Source organism: Fonsecaea erecta, assembly GCF_001651985.1.
Source record: "Fonsecaea erecta strain CBS 125763 chromosome Unknown Scaff6, whole genome shotgun sequence".
Classification (NCBI taxonomy): Eukaryota; Fungi; Ascomycota; class Eurotiomycetes; order Chaetothyriales; family Herpotrichiellaceae; genus Fonsecaea; species Fonsecaea erecta.
Window position 1 is genome coordinate 1950634 of NW_017387249.1, and position 13263 is coordinate 1963896.

General features: G+C 52.1%; 3 protein-coding genes across 3 annotated transcripts; 2 read left to right on the top strand and 1 right to left on the bottom strand.

Annotated features, from left to right (window-relative positions):
* Nucleotides 1-119: 119 nt before the first annotated feature.
* Nucleotides 120-3693, top strand: AYL99_07731 (hypothetical protein; the record flags this gene model as incomplete). Its single annotated transcript, XM_018839240.1, has 3 exons — nucleotides 120-182; nucleotides 235-3593; nucleotides 3642-3693. The coding sequence occupies 3 exons, from the start codon at nucleotides 120-122 to the stop codon at nucleotides 3691-3693; spliced, it is 3474 nt and encodes a 1157-aa protein (XP_018692008.1).
* Nucleotides 3694-5441: 1748 nt separating this feature from the next.
* Nucleotides 5442-6998, top strand: AYL99_07732 (ATP-dependent RNA helicase dhh1; the record flags this gene model as incomplete). Its single annotated transcript, XM_018839241.1, has 1 exon — nucleotides 5442-6998. The coding sequence occupies one exon, from the start codon at nucleotides 5442-5444 to the stop codon at nucleotides 6996-6998; it is 1557 nt and encodes a 518-aa protein (XP_018692009.1).
* Nucleotides 6999-9174: 2176 nt separating this feature from the next.
* On the bottom strand, nucleotides 9175-13091 carry AYL99_07733 (hypothetical protein; the record flags this gene model as incomplete). Its single annotated transcript, XM_018839242.1, has 2 exons — nucleotides 9175-9388; nucleotides 9487-13091. The coding sequence occupies 2 exons, from the start codon at nucleotides 13089-13091 to the stop codon at nucleotides 9175-9177; spliced, it is 3819 nt and encodes a 1272-aa protein (XP_018692010.1).
* Between the last annotated feature and the right edge of the window lie 172 nt (nucleotides 13092-13263).

Consider the following 13263-nt stretch of genomic DNA (forward strand, 5'->3'; position numbering starts at 1 on the left):
AACGCGCGGGCGCGAGTTGGCGCTTGGCAAGGCAGCAACACCCTCACTCCCTTCTCATTTCACCATCACAACTCCATGACTTTCCAACGAGCAAGTCTGGCGTCAAGAACAGCGCTGTAATGGCGCGCCTCAAACGCCCAGCTCCAGATTATGGCGTCGATGACGGCGACACCAATACCTCTGTATACTATTGCCTTTGGAACCCCAGGCTTGACAATGCTAACACGAATATAGGGCAAGAGGAGACGGACAACAAGTGACGAGTCATCTTTTCCTCGTGGGACTTCGAGCGATCGACTCGATGGCGCCGAGGCCAGTACCCCACCGTCAGATTTCGGTTCCTACCAAGAAGACTACGACAAAGACGACGACGACGACGATGACGACGACGAAGAAGAAGAAGAGGAGGGTGAAGAAGGAGATGAGGATGAGGACGAGGACGGGGATGACGAGGCTGTTCTTGCAGCCATCGAGGCCAGAAGCAGAGATGATGATCACAACAAGCCCGCAGATTACGGCATTTTAGAGGGGGTACACCTGAAAAACTTCATGTCACATGAAGATATGAGTTGCGAGTTTGGCCCGTGCATCAATTTCATCTGCGGCAAAAATGGGAGTGGAAAGAGTGCCATCCTTACGGCCATCGTCCTGTGTCTAGGAGGGAAAGCTGCAGCGACTAATCGAGGTGCCCGCCTGCAGGATTTCATCAGGGAAGGAACAGACAACGCCACCATCATCTGCAGGCTCAAGAACCAGGGTGAGAATGCATACATGCCCGACGTGTATGGGAAGACAATTCAAGTCGAACGCCATATCTCACGCAGTGGTGTTAGTGGATTCAAGTTGAAATCGGACAAAGGCCGTATCGTTTCCACCCGGAAGTCTGACCTGGAAGAAATCTGTGATCATATGATGTTGCAGATCGAAAACCCCATGGCTATCCTCTCGCAGGACCAGGCGCGCCAGTTCATTGCCACCTCGAGTCCGGCCGAGAAGTACAAATATTTTCTGATGGGCGTTCAACTTGAACAGCTTGACCAGGACTACCGAGTCATCGAAGAACAGCTCGATAATATTAGTGCAAAAATCGCCGACAGAGCCCCTGACCTGAAGGTCTTAAAGGGGAAAGCGAGCAGCGCGGCAAATAAGCTTACACTATCCAACAGATATGAGGCTATGAATGACAAGGTGCGAACGTATCGCGAAAAGCTGGCTTGGGCTCAGGTCGCGGAAAAGGAGGCCTTGCGAGACGAATATGTCGCAACGCTTGCAGAGGCGGACGCCAAGATCGCTGCTTATGAGGCGCGGATGGCAGCGCACGATGCTGCTTATGATGAAGCCGCTGGAGCTTTAGCCGCCGCGCAGGAGAGGCATGAGGCGGCGAAATCAAACGTTGAACGCCTGGAAGGGGAACAGAAAGAGCTGAAGGCACAACACGACAATCTGAAGAAGAACCATTCAGAAGTGGCGGCAGATCAACGACAAATCCGTGGCGCCATGGCCAATGTTGATAGAACCATCAAACAGACGAAAGCAGATATAAAAAAGGAAGAGCAAAGGTTGGCCGAGCTCGATGGGGGAGGAGCTGCTCGCCGCATCAGAGAGCTTGAGGAGGCCAAAGAAGCACTTGAAAAGGCCCAAGACGAGTTACAGGTACACTTGGACGGAAGAGGACTACTCGCTGCAGACATTGAGGCAATGGCAAGACTTGAGCACGAAGCTCGAGAAGCAAAGAGGAATGAGGACCAGAGAGTCGTCGACTTGGACAACAACCTCAAGCGCCTGATGGAGAACCGCGACTCCCAAGACCTTGCTTTTCATCCCAAAATACACGAACTCCTGCGAGCTTTGCACGCGGAAAAGGGGTTTCGGGACCCTCCCGTGGGGCCCCTCGGAAAACATATCAAATTGTTGAAACCGGAGTGGTCGTCAATTTTGGAAAAAACGTTCGGTAAATCACTTGCGGCATTCATAGTGAGCAACAAGGAGGACGAACATCTATTGACTAGCATCATGCGACAGACCCGGTGTGTTCTGCCTATCGTCATCGCAAACAAACTTCCGCTGAACATCGAGCCACACCTGCCCGATCCGCAGTTCGACACCATCTTAAGTGTGCTGGAAATCGACAACGAGGCGGTCAAGAAACAGCTCATTATAGCTCACCAGATTGAGCAGACCATCCTCATTCCAGACATGACCGAAGCCTCAAAAATCCTCTTTTCGGGGCGGCCGTTGCGCAATGTTAGACGATGCTATTGCTTCCAACCAGGCGACAAAACCAAAGGAGCTTCCTTGTTTTATCGAAAAGGCAAGTCAGCGCAAGACCCAGTGCACGAATATATTGGCCCTCCGAGGATGAGGACAAACAGCGACGAAGCGATTCAGCAACAGCAACAAGTACTTGCTGACTGCAAAAAACAACGTCTTCGTGCAGATCAGGAATACCGCAGTGCTCAGGACCGCCTTGCCAGAGCAAGACAGGCTGTCGTGCGACATGGGGCCACAAAGCGAGAACTCGAGATCGCCGTACAGAGAGCGGAAGACGTCGTCCATCGGTTGCAGGAGGCTACCGAGGACGACAGCGCCGAAGGTGGCACGTTGGAGGCCTTGCACGAGGCATTGCGCGAGGCTGAGGATCAAAAGAGTATCCACGCGAGCTCTTTCGGAGACTCAGTCCGTGCTCTTGACGAGCTATCGCGCAAACTGCGCGAAGCAACCGAGAGCTGCAAAGAACTCGATGAGCGCCTCAGAGAAGCTCGCGCTGTCGTCGTTAGGGAGCGGACAACTGTGCAGAGGGCGGAGAAGGAACGTGCCACAGCGTTGGCTCTCAAGAATAGAGACACGACTGCGATCACGACCGCCAGAGCTGACCGTGCTCACCTAGAAAGGGCAGGGCAAAACTGGGATAAAATCATTGCAGAGTCCACAAAAGAGGCCAGGCTAATATGCGAGCGGGTCAGCCTCGCCGAAGGCGAGACCGCCGAAGTGCTTAAGAAAAAGCACGAAAGGCTCAAGGCAGATTACGACAAATATCAAGACCTGGTTGGTGATCGAAACGCCATTGCCGCCGAGGCATCGAAATGTGCGAAGGCATACGAGGCCGCCCAGAAGGAACTGGCTTCATTGGAATCTCTACAAGCGCAATTCACAATGACACTGGCAGACCGGCGAAAGAGGTGGATGGAATTCCGGGGCCATATTACTGCGCGAGCCAGGGGTAGCTTCATCCTTAAGCTCAGCGAGAGAGGGTTCCGTGGAAGGCTCATTGTTGATCATAAAAGGAAGCATGTGGACACCACCGTCGAACCTGATATCACGAGACGCAACGGGACCGGGCGCAGCGCAAAGACTCTGTCTGGCGGCGAGAAGTCATTCACCCAGATCTGTCTGTTGCTCTCGATTTGGGACGCAATGGGTGTCCCGATCCGATGTCTCGACGAGTTTGACGTATTCATGGATGCGGTCAACAGGACCACCAGCGTCCAGCTACTGATAGATGGAGCACGCCAAAGCAGTGGCTCGCAGTTCCTTCTTATTAGCCCTGGTAATAAGTCGGATATCCAGAGGGCTCCGGATATCTGCATTATTGAGTAAGTTGAGCAACGTCGCACCTCGTGCACTTATGCTAACATCTACAGGATCGCTCCCCCAGAGAGGGGCCAAACGAGGCTCGTCCTTCCTCGGACGTGATTGTCGGATCTTGTTCATAGCCGTTGTGAATGAGCACCGCGGAGTGCCGAGACGATTATCTAGTCGAGTTGAACCCCTGCAGTCCTGGACGCAAAATTACCTTTTGTCAGCTTCGAGGTTGCCATCGAGTCGCAGTCGACGTGTGACAAACACAGAAAATTGTACCGACCTGTGCTGCTGAAGGCACGCTCGAATCGGCTGACTGCCATGCGTGAAGCGCCACGACTGCCCGCTGGAATTGCTTCAAAATGATGCGCTGTAAGCAAGTGAACACGCAAGGGCCGTTATGCGGGTCACAATGGATCTTGGCCCACGTCCGAAACCTCCTGGACTCACCTGACTCTGTGTAACCCTCTCCCCTTCACCGAATGTTATCAACTCGGCTTCCTCCGATTCTGAGTTGGAGTCGTGAGGCTGGATGGCCTGTGCCTGAAGGCGGTTGCCCATTCAAGCTGCACAGACGAGGCCTAGGTGTCTCCTGGCAAAACTCCGACGATGGATTGTGCGACTGCCGTCTCGTCCTCATGGCTGCCATTCGTCTCTTGGAGAAGTCATCGCCCGGTGAATCTCAACGAGACATCCTGAGCGACTATATAGCCGGCTGCTTGAGGCTCCGCAACTTTTCCTCTTTCATATGACGATACATTCTGCGGCAAAACCACATTATCCACACAGGACCCTTGCTTAAACCCGCTGGCGATACTCAGCTGCGCGATCGATAACTCGTCTTGCTCCTAGCATGGACCTACATCACGACCGTGACCGCTGGAATCAGGCGCAACTCTCACGGCCACTACTCGCGATGCGCTACCTTCATCCCATGTGGGAGCCAGATCTGTCCCGTACGGTGACTTTTCTCCCAGTACAAAGCCATCTTGGGACCCTGGACTCCGACCAAGGTTCCACACCCAACACCTCAAAGACGAGGAATTGTGGATGTGTCTTGCCGTGTGTGAGAGGAAGGTGCGCAGTGAAGTTGATAATTTGACGTGTAGCAAATAGCTTACCCAGACCAGTTGTTCTTGCAAGGGGCCGAGGGGACCCGGAGCATGTCCATCAAGTTGCACTTGTCTATGTAACTGACTGAGAGTGCGAGGGGAGTCGAACCTTTGGGGGTTTACCTCAGTATGGTGCTCCGCGCACTCAGGGTGGAAGATGGGATAGATGTACGGTCAGGTGCTGCTACCTGTCACTGGGCCAAGAATCCTCATTGTTGCCAAGTAGTACTCAGCAGTTAAATAGAGCCAGTATTGATGGCAGTCAAAGTCATTGGAACAAAGCATGCTCGCTAAAACGGCAAGATTTGGTTTATGTCTTGGTCTTGGCGCTGGGCTGTGATCTGCAGTCGCGGACAAGGCACAAAGAACCTGCCCTCCTCCTACTGTACTTTACTCCAGACTCGAGCACCAGAACCCAACTACACCTCAACTACTCTACTTGCACGGGGCATAGCCACCACTAGACGACTCTATCCTCTCAGGGAAACCTCAAAAGCCTTTCCACACAAGTTGCAACTCCGTTGCACGTAAAGAGCGACAGATTCAAACCCGCCACAATCAAGTGACACCCCGCGACGATCCTACCTGTGCCCTCGATCTTCTTTCTATCCTCTCCAAAGCCTTCTCTCCCGATACAGCTGAATCTGTCGTGATTTGGAAGGGGTTGTCGTCGTCGATTCGATCTGCTGCCAGCAACTCACAGCACCTCATTCCTCCCCCAATACCCGATCTTTCATCCCTCTTTCAAAAATGACGGACGCTTTGGCAGCACAGCTCAATAAAGCCTCTTTGAACGATGGCGCAGACGAGTCGAACTGGAAAGACTCACTCAACCTCCCTGCCAAAGATACCAGGCAACAGACTGAAGATGTGACGGCGACAAAGGGCCTGGACTTTGAAGATTTCTACATCAAGCGTGAATTGATGATGGGCATATTCGAGGCCGGATTCGAGAAACCCTCCCCAATCCAAGAAGAAACCATACCCGTTGCCCTCACCGGCCGAGATATCCTGGCCCGAGCAAAGAATGGAACCGGCAAGACGGCAGCCTTTGTCATTCCTACTCTCGAACGAATCAACCCCAAAAACCCAAAGACCCAAGCGCTGATCCTTGTCCCCACTCGAGAACTTGCTTTACAAACGTCCCAGGTCTGCAAGACCCTCGGAAAGCACTTGGGCATCAATGTCATGGTTACCACGGGTGGTACCGGTCTCAAGGACGACATTATTAGATTAGGAGAAACGGTGCACATCATCGTCGGCACCCCCGGGAGAATCCTCGACCTCGCAAGCAAAGGTGTTGCAGACTTGTCCGAATGCCCGATATTTGTCATGGATGAAGCCGACAAGCTGCTCTCCCCAGAGTTTACAGTCGTCATTGAGCAGCTTCTTTCCTTCCACCCGAAAGACCGACAGGTCATGCTCTTCAGTGCGACTTTCCCCATGATAGTCAAGTCGTTCAAAGACAAACACATGCGAAACCCGTACGAAATCAATCTCATGGACGAGCTGACTTTACGTGGTATAACCCAATACTACGCCTTTGTCGAGGAGAAGCAGAAAGTTCACTGCCTCAACACGTTATTCTCAAAGCTCCAGATCAACCAGTCGATCATCTTCTGCAACTCGACGAACCGGGTTGAGCTTCTTGCCAAGAAGATCACAGAACTGGGATATTCGTGCTTCTACTCGCACGCCAAGATGTTGCAGCAGAATCGCAACAAGGTCTTCCATGACTTCCGTGCCGGTGTCTGTCGGAATTTGGTGTGTTCGGATCTCCTCACCCGTGGTATCGATATACAAGCTGTCAATGTGGTCATCAACTTCGATTTCCCCAAGAATGCCGAAACCTACCTGCATCGTATTGGTCGTTCTGGGCGATTCGGCCACCGTGGTCTTGCTATCAACTTGATCAATTGGGATGACCGTTTCAATTTGTACAAGATCGAGCAAGAGCTGGGCACGGAGATCCAACCAATTCCCCCCTCTATCGACAAGAGTCTGTATGTATATGACAACCCTGAAACGATTCCACGTGCAATGCCTCCTCCAGCGCAGCCTCCAAAGACGAACCCGTCCAATGTCAATGCTGCCGCAAACTCCACCGCAAACAACAATGCTACTCATACCAACGGTCAATACCAACAAGTTCGGAGACCACAGAATCAGTCGAACGGATATGGCCAACAATACAATAACCAAGGACGGGGTGGTTACCGCGGGCGAGGCCGAGGTCAAGGTGGTCGTGGCCGCGGAGGTCATCCGCAGCAGCCGACAGCAGCCCCCGTGGGTCAAATCGCTCACTAGCTTTGAGATTTGCATTTGATCTAACTCGGTTTCTCTTCTCAATTTCCTCCTTTTCGGCGTTATCTTCCTTTCCATGGCACGAAGGTCAATGACATGCGACATGCGCAAGCTGGGAGTTTTCAATAATGGCTGACTCATGTGGTTTTCCTTGCTATCAGATCTGTACAACAGTGTTGGTACAGTTCCTACTTCTTTCTTGGGATGGGTGTTTTCTGGATGGATTGCCATGGATGGACGAAAGGCTCAGAGCTCTTCTGCCGAGCAAGCCTCGGCCGGGGATTTATGGCTTATGACATTGCATGTCTTGAAAGAGCCACGTTCTCTTTGGGGTCACGGAGACAACTGGCGCAAAAGTTTCGGTGAAGGTCAGTGCAGGTCCTACACGGATTGTAGATCTGCACGGCGTTGCTTGGCTATTTGCATTTTCTCTGGTTCAGATCTCGGACATACCAAACCACACGACTCCCCCAAATCACTATTACGAAACTCGATACTCATCCTGTCTAAATCTATCCACTTCGACATCAGTCTTTACGGAACGACCTAAACATCCAATACGCCTGGCGCATATTCAAACAACACTTCTCTCGAGGAACAGCTGGACACCCTGTTTTTACTCTCCAGAAACGACACTCAGATCCAGGAAGCACCACGGTCTCCCTAAGAATATCAACATCCCATGCTACTTCCCTACATTACTACCCCCCACACTAAAACACCGCTCCGATCTTGATCGGCCCCCGATCACCTCTCCCTGGCAACTTCCATGTCACCCAGTGCGGCTCATCACTGGGACCCGACATCAATGTTCATTACTTTGACGACAATTTTCTGTCATCGAATCCCCTTCACTTGAAAAGCGGTCTCTATTTTATCTACGCTTCCCTGGTATCAGAGAAGGGGGAAAGCACCGCTTGATAGATGCAAGCAGATCTCAGAACCACGCTCTTTTTCACAATCACACCCAAAAAATCAAGAAAAGAACCGAAAAAAATAATAGGAGGAAGGCGGATAGCCCCAACATCCGACATGTTTGTGATATAGTTTGCCACCAGCAAATACATACCAATGAAACAGAAAAAGACCGAACGAAAACTGCCAATGGATCCCGCAGTCAGCGGAAGACCAGGCGAAAGGGCCGAACGAAGTCAAATGCGCCTGCGATGAAAGAAATGTGGCAGTTGTGGTTCTGGTAGGATGGAAACGGCTAGACAAGTTATCAGGGCAGCTCGGCCCAGACCAGATGAGGTGACACGCAAGGGTTGTCGTGTTCGACCAGGTCTTTTTTCCCTGCGCACTTCACTCGAGGTTGAATCCGCTCAATAAGAAAAGTTGCCCTCTTCCTCTGGAGAAAAAAGCTTCCCTCTCGAAGGAAAATCCGCGTTCCAGTCTGATTCTAGAAGTTTTCATTCTCTGCCCTCCCTACCTACGTAGACCCCGTCAACAATGAACGAACGGATCGACACAACCCAACCAACTCAAACATATCCCCGGGTTATGCTAATGGCCAACCATGTCCCAAGCCAAGCTCCTCCCTCCGGTTGTAATTGTTGGTACATGTGTGCTGTAGGTGTTTGCTTTTTTTTTTTGTCGTTGCAAGAAAATAAACATGAACTAGCGTGTTCTCGCCCTTGGAGTGCTCTCTCTCTCTCTCTGAGAACATCGCTACATGGGAAAAGTAGAGAGGTGAAGAGGAGTGTCGGATGAGGACGCAGGAGGAGGAGGAGGAGGAGCTGGTGGTGGTGGTGGTGGTGGTGGACGATAATACAGGCAAGGACAACAAGGGGCGAATCCCGGCGCCACCTCCACTCTCAAAATGTGTGAGATATCTAGCTTGTTGGGGGTCGATGCATGCCAGCCTATCGATCGATCGATCAAGCAAGCCGCAGTACGTATGGAATCCTAGAGGCGTCGAAGTCCTATGTACACGCCCTTCGCACTACGTATGTATGTCGTGGGTGGCTGGGACGCGTGGGGATGGATTCCTTTATCGACTTCCCAAGCATGGTTTTCCATCCAGGAGAAAGATCGGGGAACTGACTGACTCCCCTTCTTCGGCTGCAGCCATTCAGCGATCCAAACGTGGCTTCATCGAAGTAAAGAAGTTCTCGTCCCCCAGACTGTGGGGGAGAAGCGGAAGAGGAATGTCAAGGCGGTGGATCGGGGCGATCGGATTTCAGTAGGTCAACAACTTCTTCTGGCCGCCATTGCCCGCGACCTTGTGACTGGGCTTGGTGTATGAGCAGAAACGATCCTTGATGCTCACAACTTCATAGATGCCTTCGTCGCTGGCACGGATCATCTTGCTAAATTCGTCTGACGTGTCATGGCGCGTCTCGAGAACGCGTGGTTTACCCGTGCCTTTTCGGAGATTTTCGGTGCGGGTATATCTGGTTCGCATTATCACGCGTCAGTGTATGTTCAGATTGTTTGTTTGGGGGGTCACAGCGTCCGGGAAGAGATAAAGAAAACTGTGACGAATACTTACGTGAACTCAAAAGGTGGTGTCCCGGTAAACGTGAACAGTATGTCCACCTCGCCTCCTTCATGGATGTCGCTAACCACTGTCTTTCCCTTGCCAATCTCCACCGTTGGATACGGGTGAATGACTTTTTTGATATCCTTTCTTGCTCGGCATTTATTATTGCCCATTGCTGAATCACTGACGCCTGTAATAACAAATTCTCCTGGTGACTCGGCAAGCCGTCTGAATTCATTGCCAGAGACACGGGCTTTTCGTTCACGATTCTGGAAGGTATAGAAGACATCGAAGGGGGCCTGGCCGCTCAGGGAGAACGAGACGTGCTCGCCCACACAGTAGTGTTCTTGAGACTCGAGGGGGATGATGGCCGGTGGCGATGAGACATGGATACGCACGGCGGATGGATCCGAGTCGAGGATTGATTCACAACCGAGCGCGTCCTTGACAGAGCGAATAGAAACGGTATGTGTGCCTAGGTCGAGGGTGGCTCGCGACAGTGGCCATGAGTAGCTGTGCGCGGGGATGTCCTTTTGGCGAATGATCTCAGGGCGGGTTGAGACGCCATGGTGAATGATGGCAATTTCAACGCTGAAAGGAGGCGTGCCTGTGAAGGTGATTGGTATGTTTTCAGTCTCGGCCTCTGCGCTGTTTGTGAAAGTCGGGTCGTGTTTGCAATAGCCATAAGTCTTTCCTGCCTGGCTGAACTTCGCTGACGGGAGAGGATAGATTTGCTGCCAAAGAACAATTGGGCTGAATCCCTTCTTGTCGGAAGAATAGCGGGCATCGCCAAGTTCGCTAAAAGCATAAGAGTATTCCCCAGCTTTGCTGGTATCCAGATTGATCTGCGCACTACTACCCGCAAAGGTAACGGGTTTATTGCTAATGGCAGCGGGCCCTTTGAGCGGCTCGAATCTCTGTTGGTATTTAAGGTGAAAGGGGGGGCTGCCAGTCAGCCCAAGGGCCAGAACTGACTCGTCGCCCTGACAAACTGCGGGTTTACGGAAGCGACCCGATCCTTCCTTGCTGATGGCTGCATCTCTGATCGATAACGTTGGTCGAGGAAGCCAGCTCACTTGGAATTTGTTCGCTTTCGAATCTACCACGCCTGGGCAGCTGTCGTGAACAGAGACGATCTCGTAAGTACCGGGGCGGTCGACCGAGATCTCGGCGTTTGCGTCTCTGAGTATCTGCTCAAATGAGTCAGACCCGTCGTCAAGATTCTGCAGCCTGACGGCCCATGGCGCGAAGCCCTTAAGTCGCAAGGGTAGTTTGACCGACTTGCCATCCAGCGCCGAGATCGATCGTTTGCCGTCGATGTCGCCGAATGCGGCTCGGGGTTGCTCCTGTCTGACCTCGATCTTCCGTTCCTCTTGCAGCGTCGTGCGACATCGTGACTTGTCCTGGGCTCCTGTCAACACAACAGAATAGCTCCCTCCTTCGGCCAATGGGGCAAGCTCGATCATGCATAGCTCCTCCTCGGAGTGGATATGGTGCTTCTTTCTTTTGCCGCCATGTACCAGTTCGTAATCCAAGTCCCAGGGTCCTTGGCCTGTTAGTGTGACTGGTATTGACACGGGTGAGCCGAGACACGCCTTTATATCACGATTGTCTCCGTGAAACATCGCGAACGCGGGCGGTTTCATGTCTTGCTTGAGGACAAGATTTTGGTCTTTCAGTGACACGCTGCCGTAAACTTGATCTTCGATCTCATGGATCGTGTAGATGTAGGAGCCAGCTGCTACTTCAAACAATTCCATCTGACCCCGCATGCCGTCGAATTTTTGCACCTTGGGAAAAGCCATCCCTCGGTGGCTCATCGTGTATCTCACTGTGAAAGGCGGGGTCCCGGTAAAGTCAAGGTTGACAAGCATGCCAATTGAATTACCAGCACATCTGTCAAAAATGTCTTCTGACTCCATACTGAGACCGGGTTTTGGAGGGTTGAGGAGAAGGCATGACGAAGGCTCAACAACCTCCCCATGACAATACTGGCTGTCGACGGACTCCAAGCTATATCTCCCTGGCTTCTTGATCAGCGGCATGGAGCGACGATCCGCCATCTCATGCACATGGTCTTCGGACTGAACAGTTCCCCCCTCGTCATCGGAGACAAAGCTGTATTTCACATTCAGCGGCCAGTCCGACGAATGCAATGTGTCCACGTTTTGGATTCCAACAGGAAGATGAACAGAGCTTCCCTCGCGGACTCGAAGAACGCGATCCGAATTGAGACCCCCCAGTGTGACTCGGGGTCTGTTGTGGACAGTTAAACTCTGCACCCGGGGAGCATGGAGGTCCTTTGATTTGCTCGAATCGTAGATCACCTTGTTCCCGAGACCATCTTCCACTTCTTCGACGGTGTAAGAATGACTTCCATTTTGGTGCAGAGATTCATTGATTTCAAATGATTCTGTTGCCGATTTCGTCCATCCCACGTGTGGCCGACTTGGATCGAGGACGGCACCGGAAGTCTCCTCATCAGAGACCTTGTCGAGATCCACGTGGGGCTGCACATTCTGAACAATGGAGCTAAATTGCTTGTGATTGACGGTCTTGCTGTATTTGACTTTGAATGGTGGAACACCCGTAACTTGCAAAGCGACGTTGCTCAACTCCCCCGTGCATCTGTCCACTGACTGAGCCGAGATGCTCGCGAATGGACACTGCACAACTGCCGTGTCGAAGCTTCGCTTCCGCACTTCCAGCTTTGTCGCGTCTATCACGCGATGTAGCTGGTAGAGACCCGCCTTCGAGACCGGGTAGTGCAGGGTCCGAGGCGTATTTGTATCAGACTTGTGGTGACCGATGTCTGCATGTTTTTTCAACTGCCTAGCTTGTTTGCTCGTGATGGTGATCGTCTCAACCTCGTCCGTCTCAAGGTCATAGCGTTGAAGCTCAATGGAGATGGGCGTCGTCTGGTTGATCTGGATCGGCAGTTCCACGGAAGGTCTAGACGCATCAATGCAAAATGACTTCTTGTCGGGATTCAGAATGGCAGAGCCCTCTGGAAGGATGTGTATGATCTGTTTCCCCAATATGATCGAGGAGTTGTGTAGAATGTCGGCTGGTTTCACTCGGTGTTCTGAGATGGATAGTTCCCGATCGTACGCCACCTTGACCAGTGCTCCCAACCACGTCAATAGGGGTATTGGAATCTTGTACATGAGGAAAGCATTTGCAATGGCGTGCAGCAACCATAATGTGAACGTTGTGGGAAATGAGAACTCCAGCCAGGGTATTTTAAATGCCGGTAGTGCCACGAAGAAGGCGGCATCGATCCCCACCCATTTGAGGAAAAGCCACGTCGAATCCAGATCATTTTCCACTTTGAAGGAGTTGTACAATCTCCAAGCTGTCAGGGCAACGTAAAACGCAAAAATGTAGAATCTTTGGGATGGAACATCAACGATCTCTGTCGGTACAAGTGGCGTGGAAGCACCCGCCGTCTCAGGAGGTGCTTTCACAGGTCGGGTTATCGGCGACGGTCTCTGAAAGGGAGAAGGGGGGGTGCCCAGAGGTGGGCGTCCATTGTTGTTGTTGAATGTTCGGCGTCGAGGGTCTGTTCGTGGAGTGGTAGGAAAAGCCGACCGCAGTCGCGGAGTTTCATTCATTGCACCATGCGGCTATGTAGCACCCTCTCTTGTGTCGGATCCAAAGTCTCTGGTTCTTGCAAAATTGACCCTGTCCGTGGACCCTAAATCGCTGGTTCGCAGTTTCGAGAGAAAGGGATCTGGGGGCGTAAAGCGAGGGTATCTTGAGGGAGAGGGAGCTTTTAGGACGACG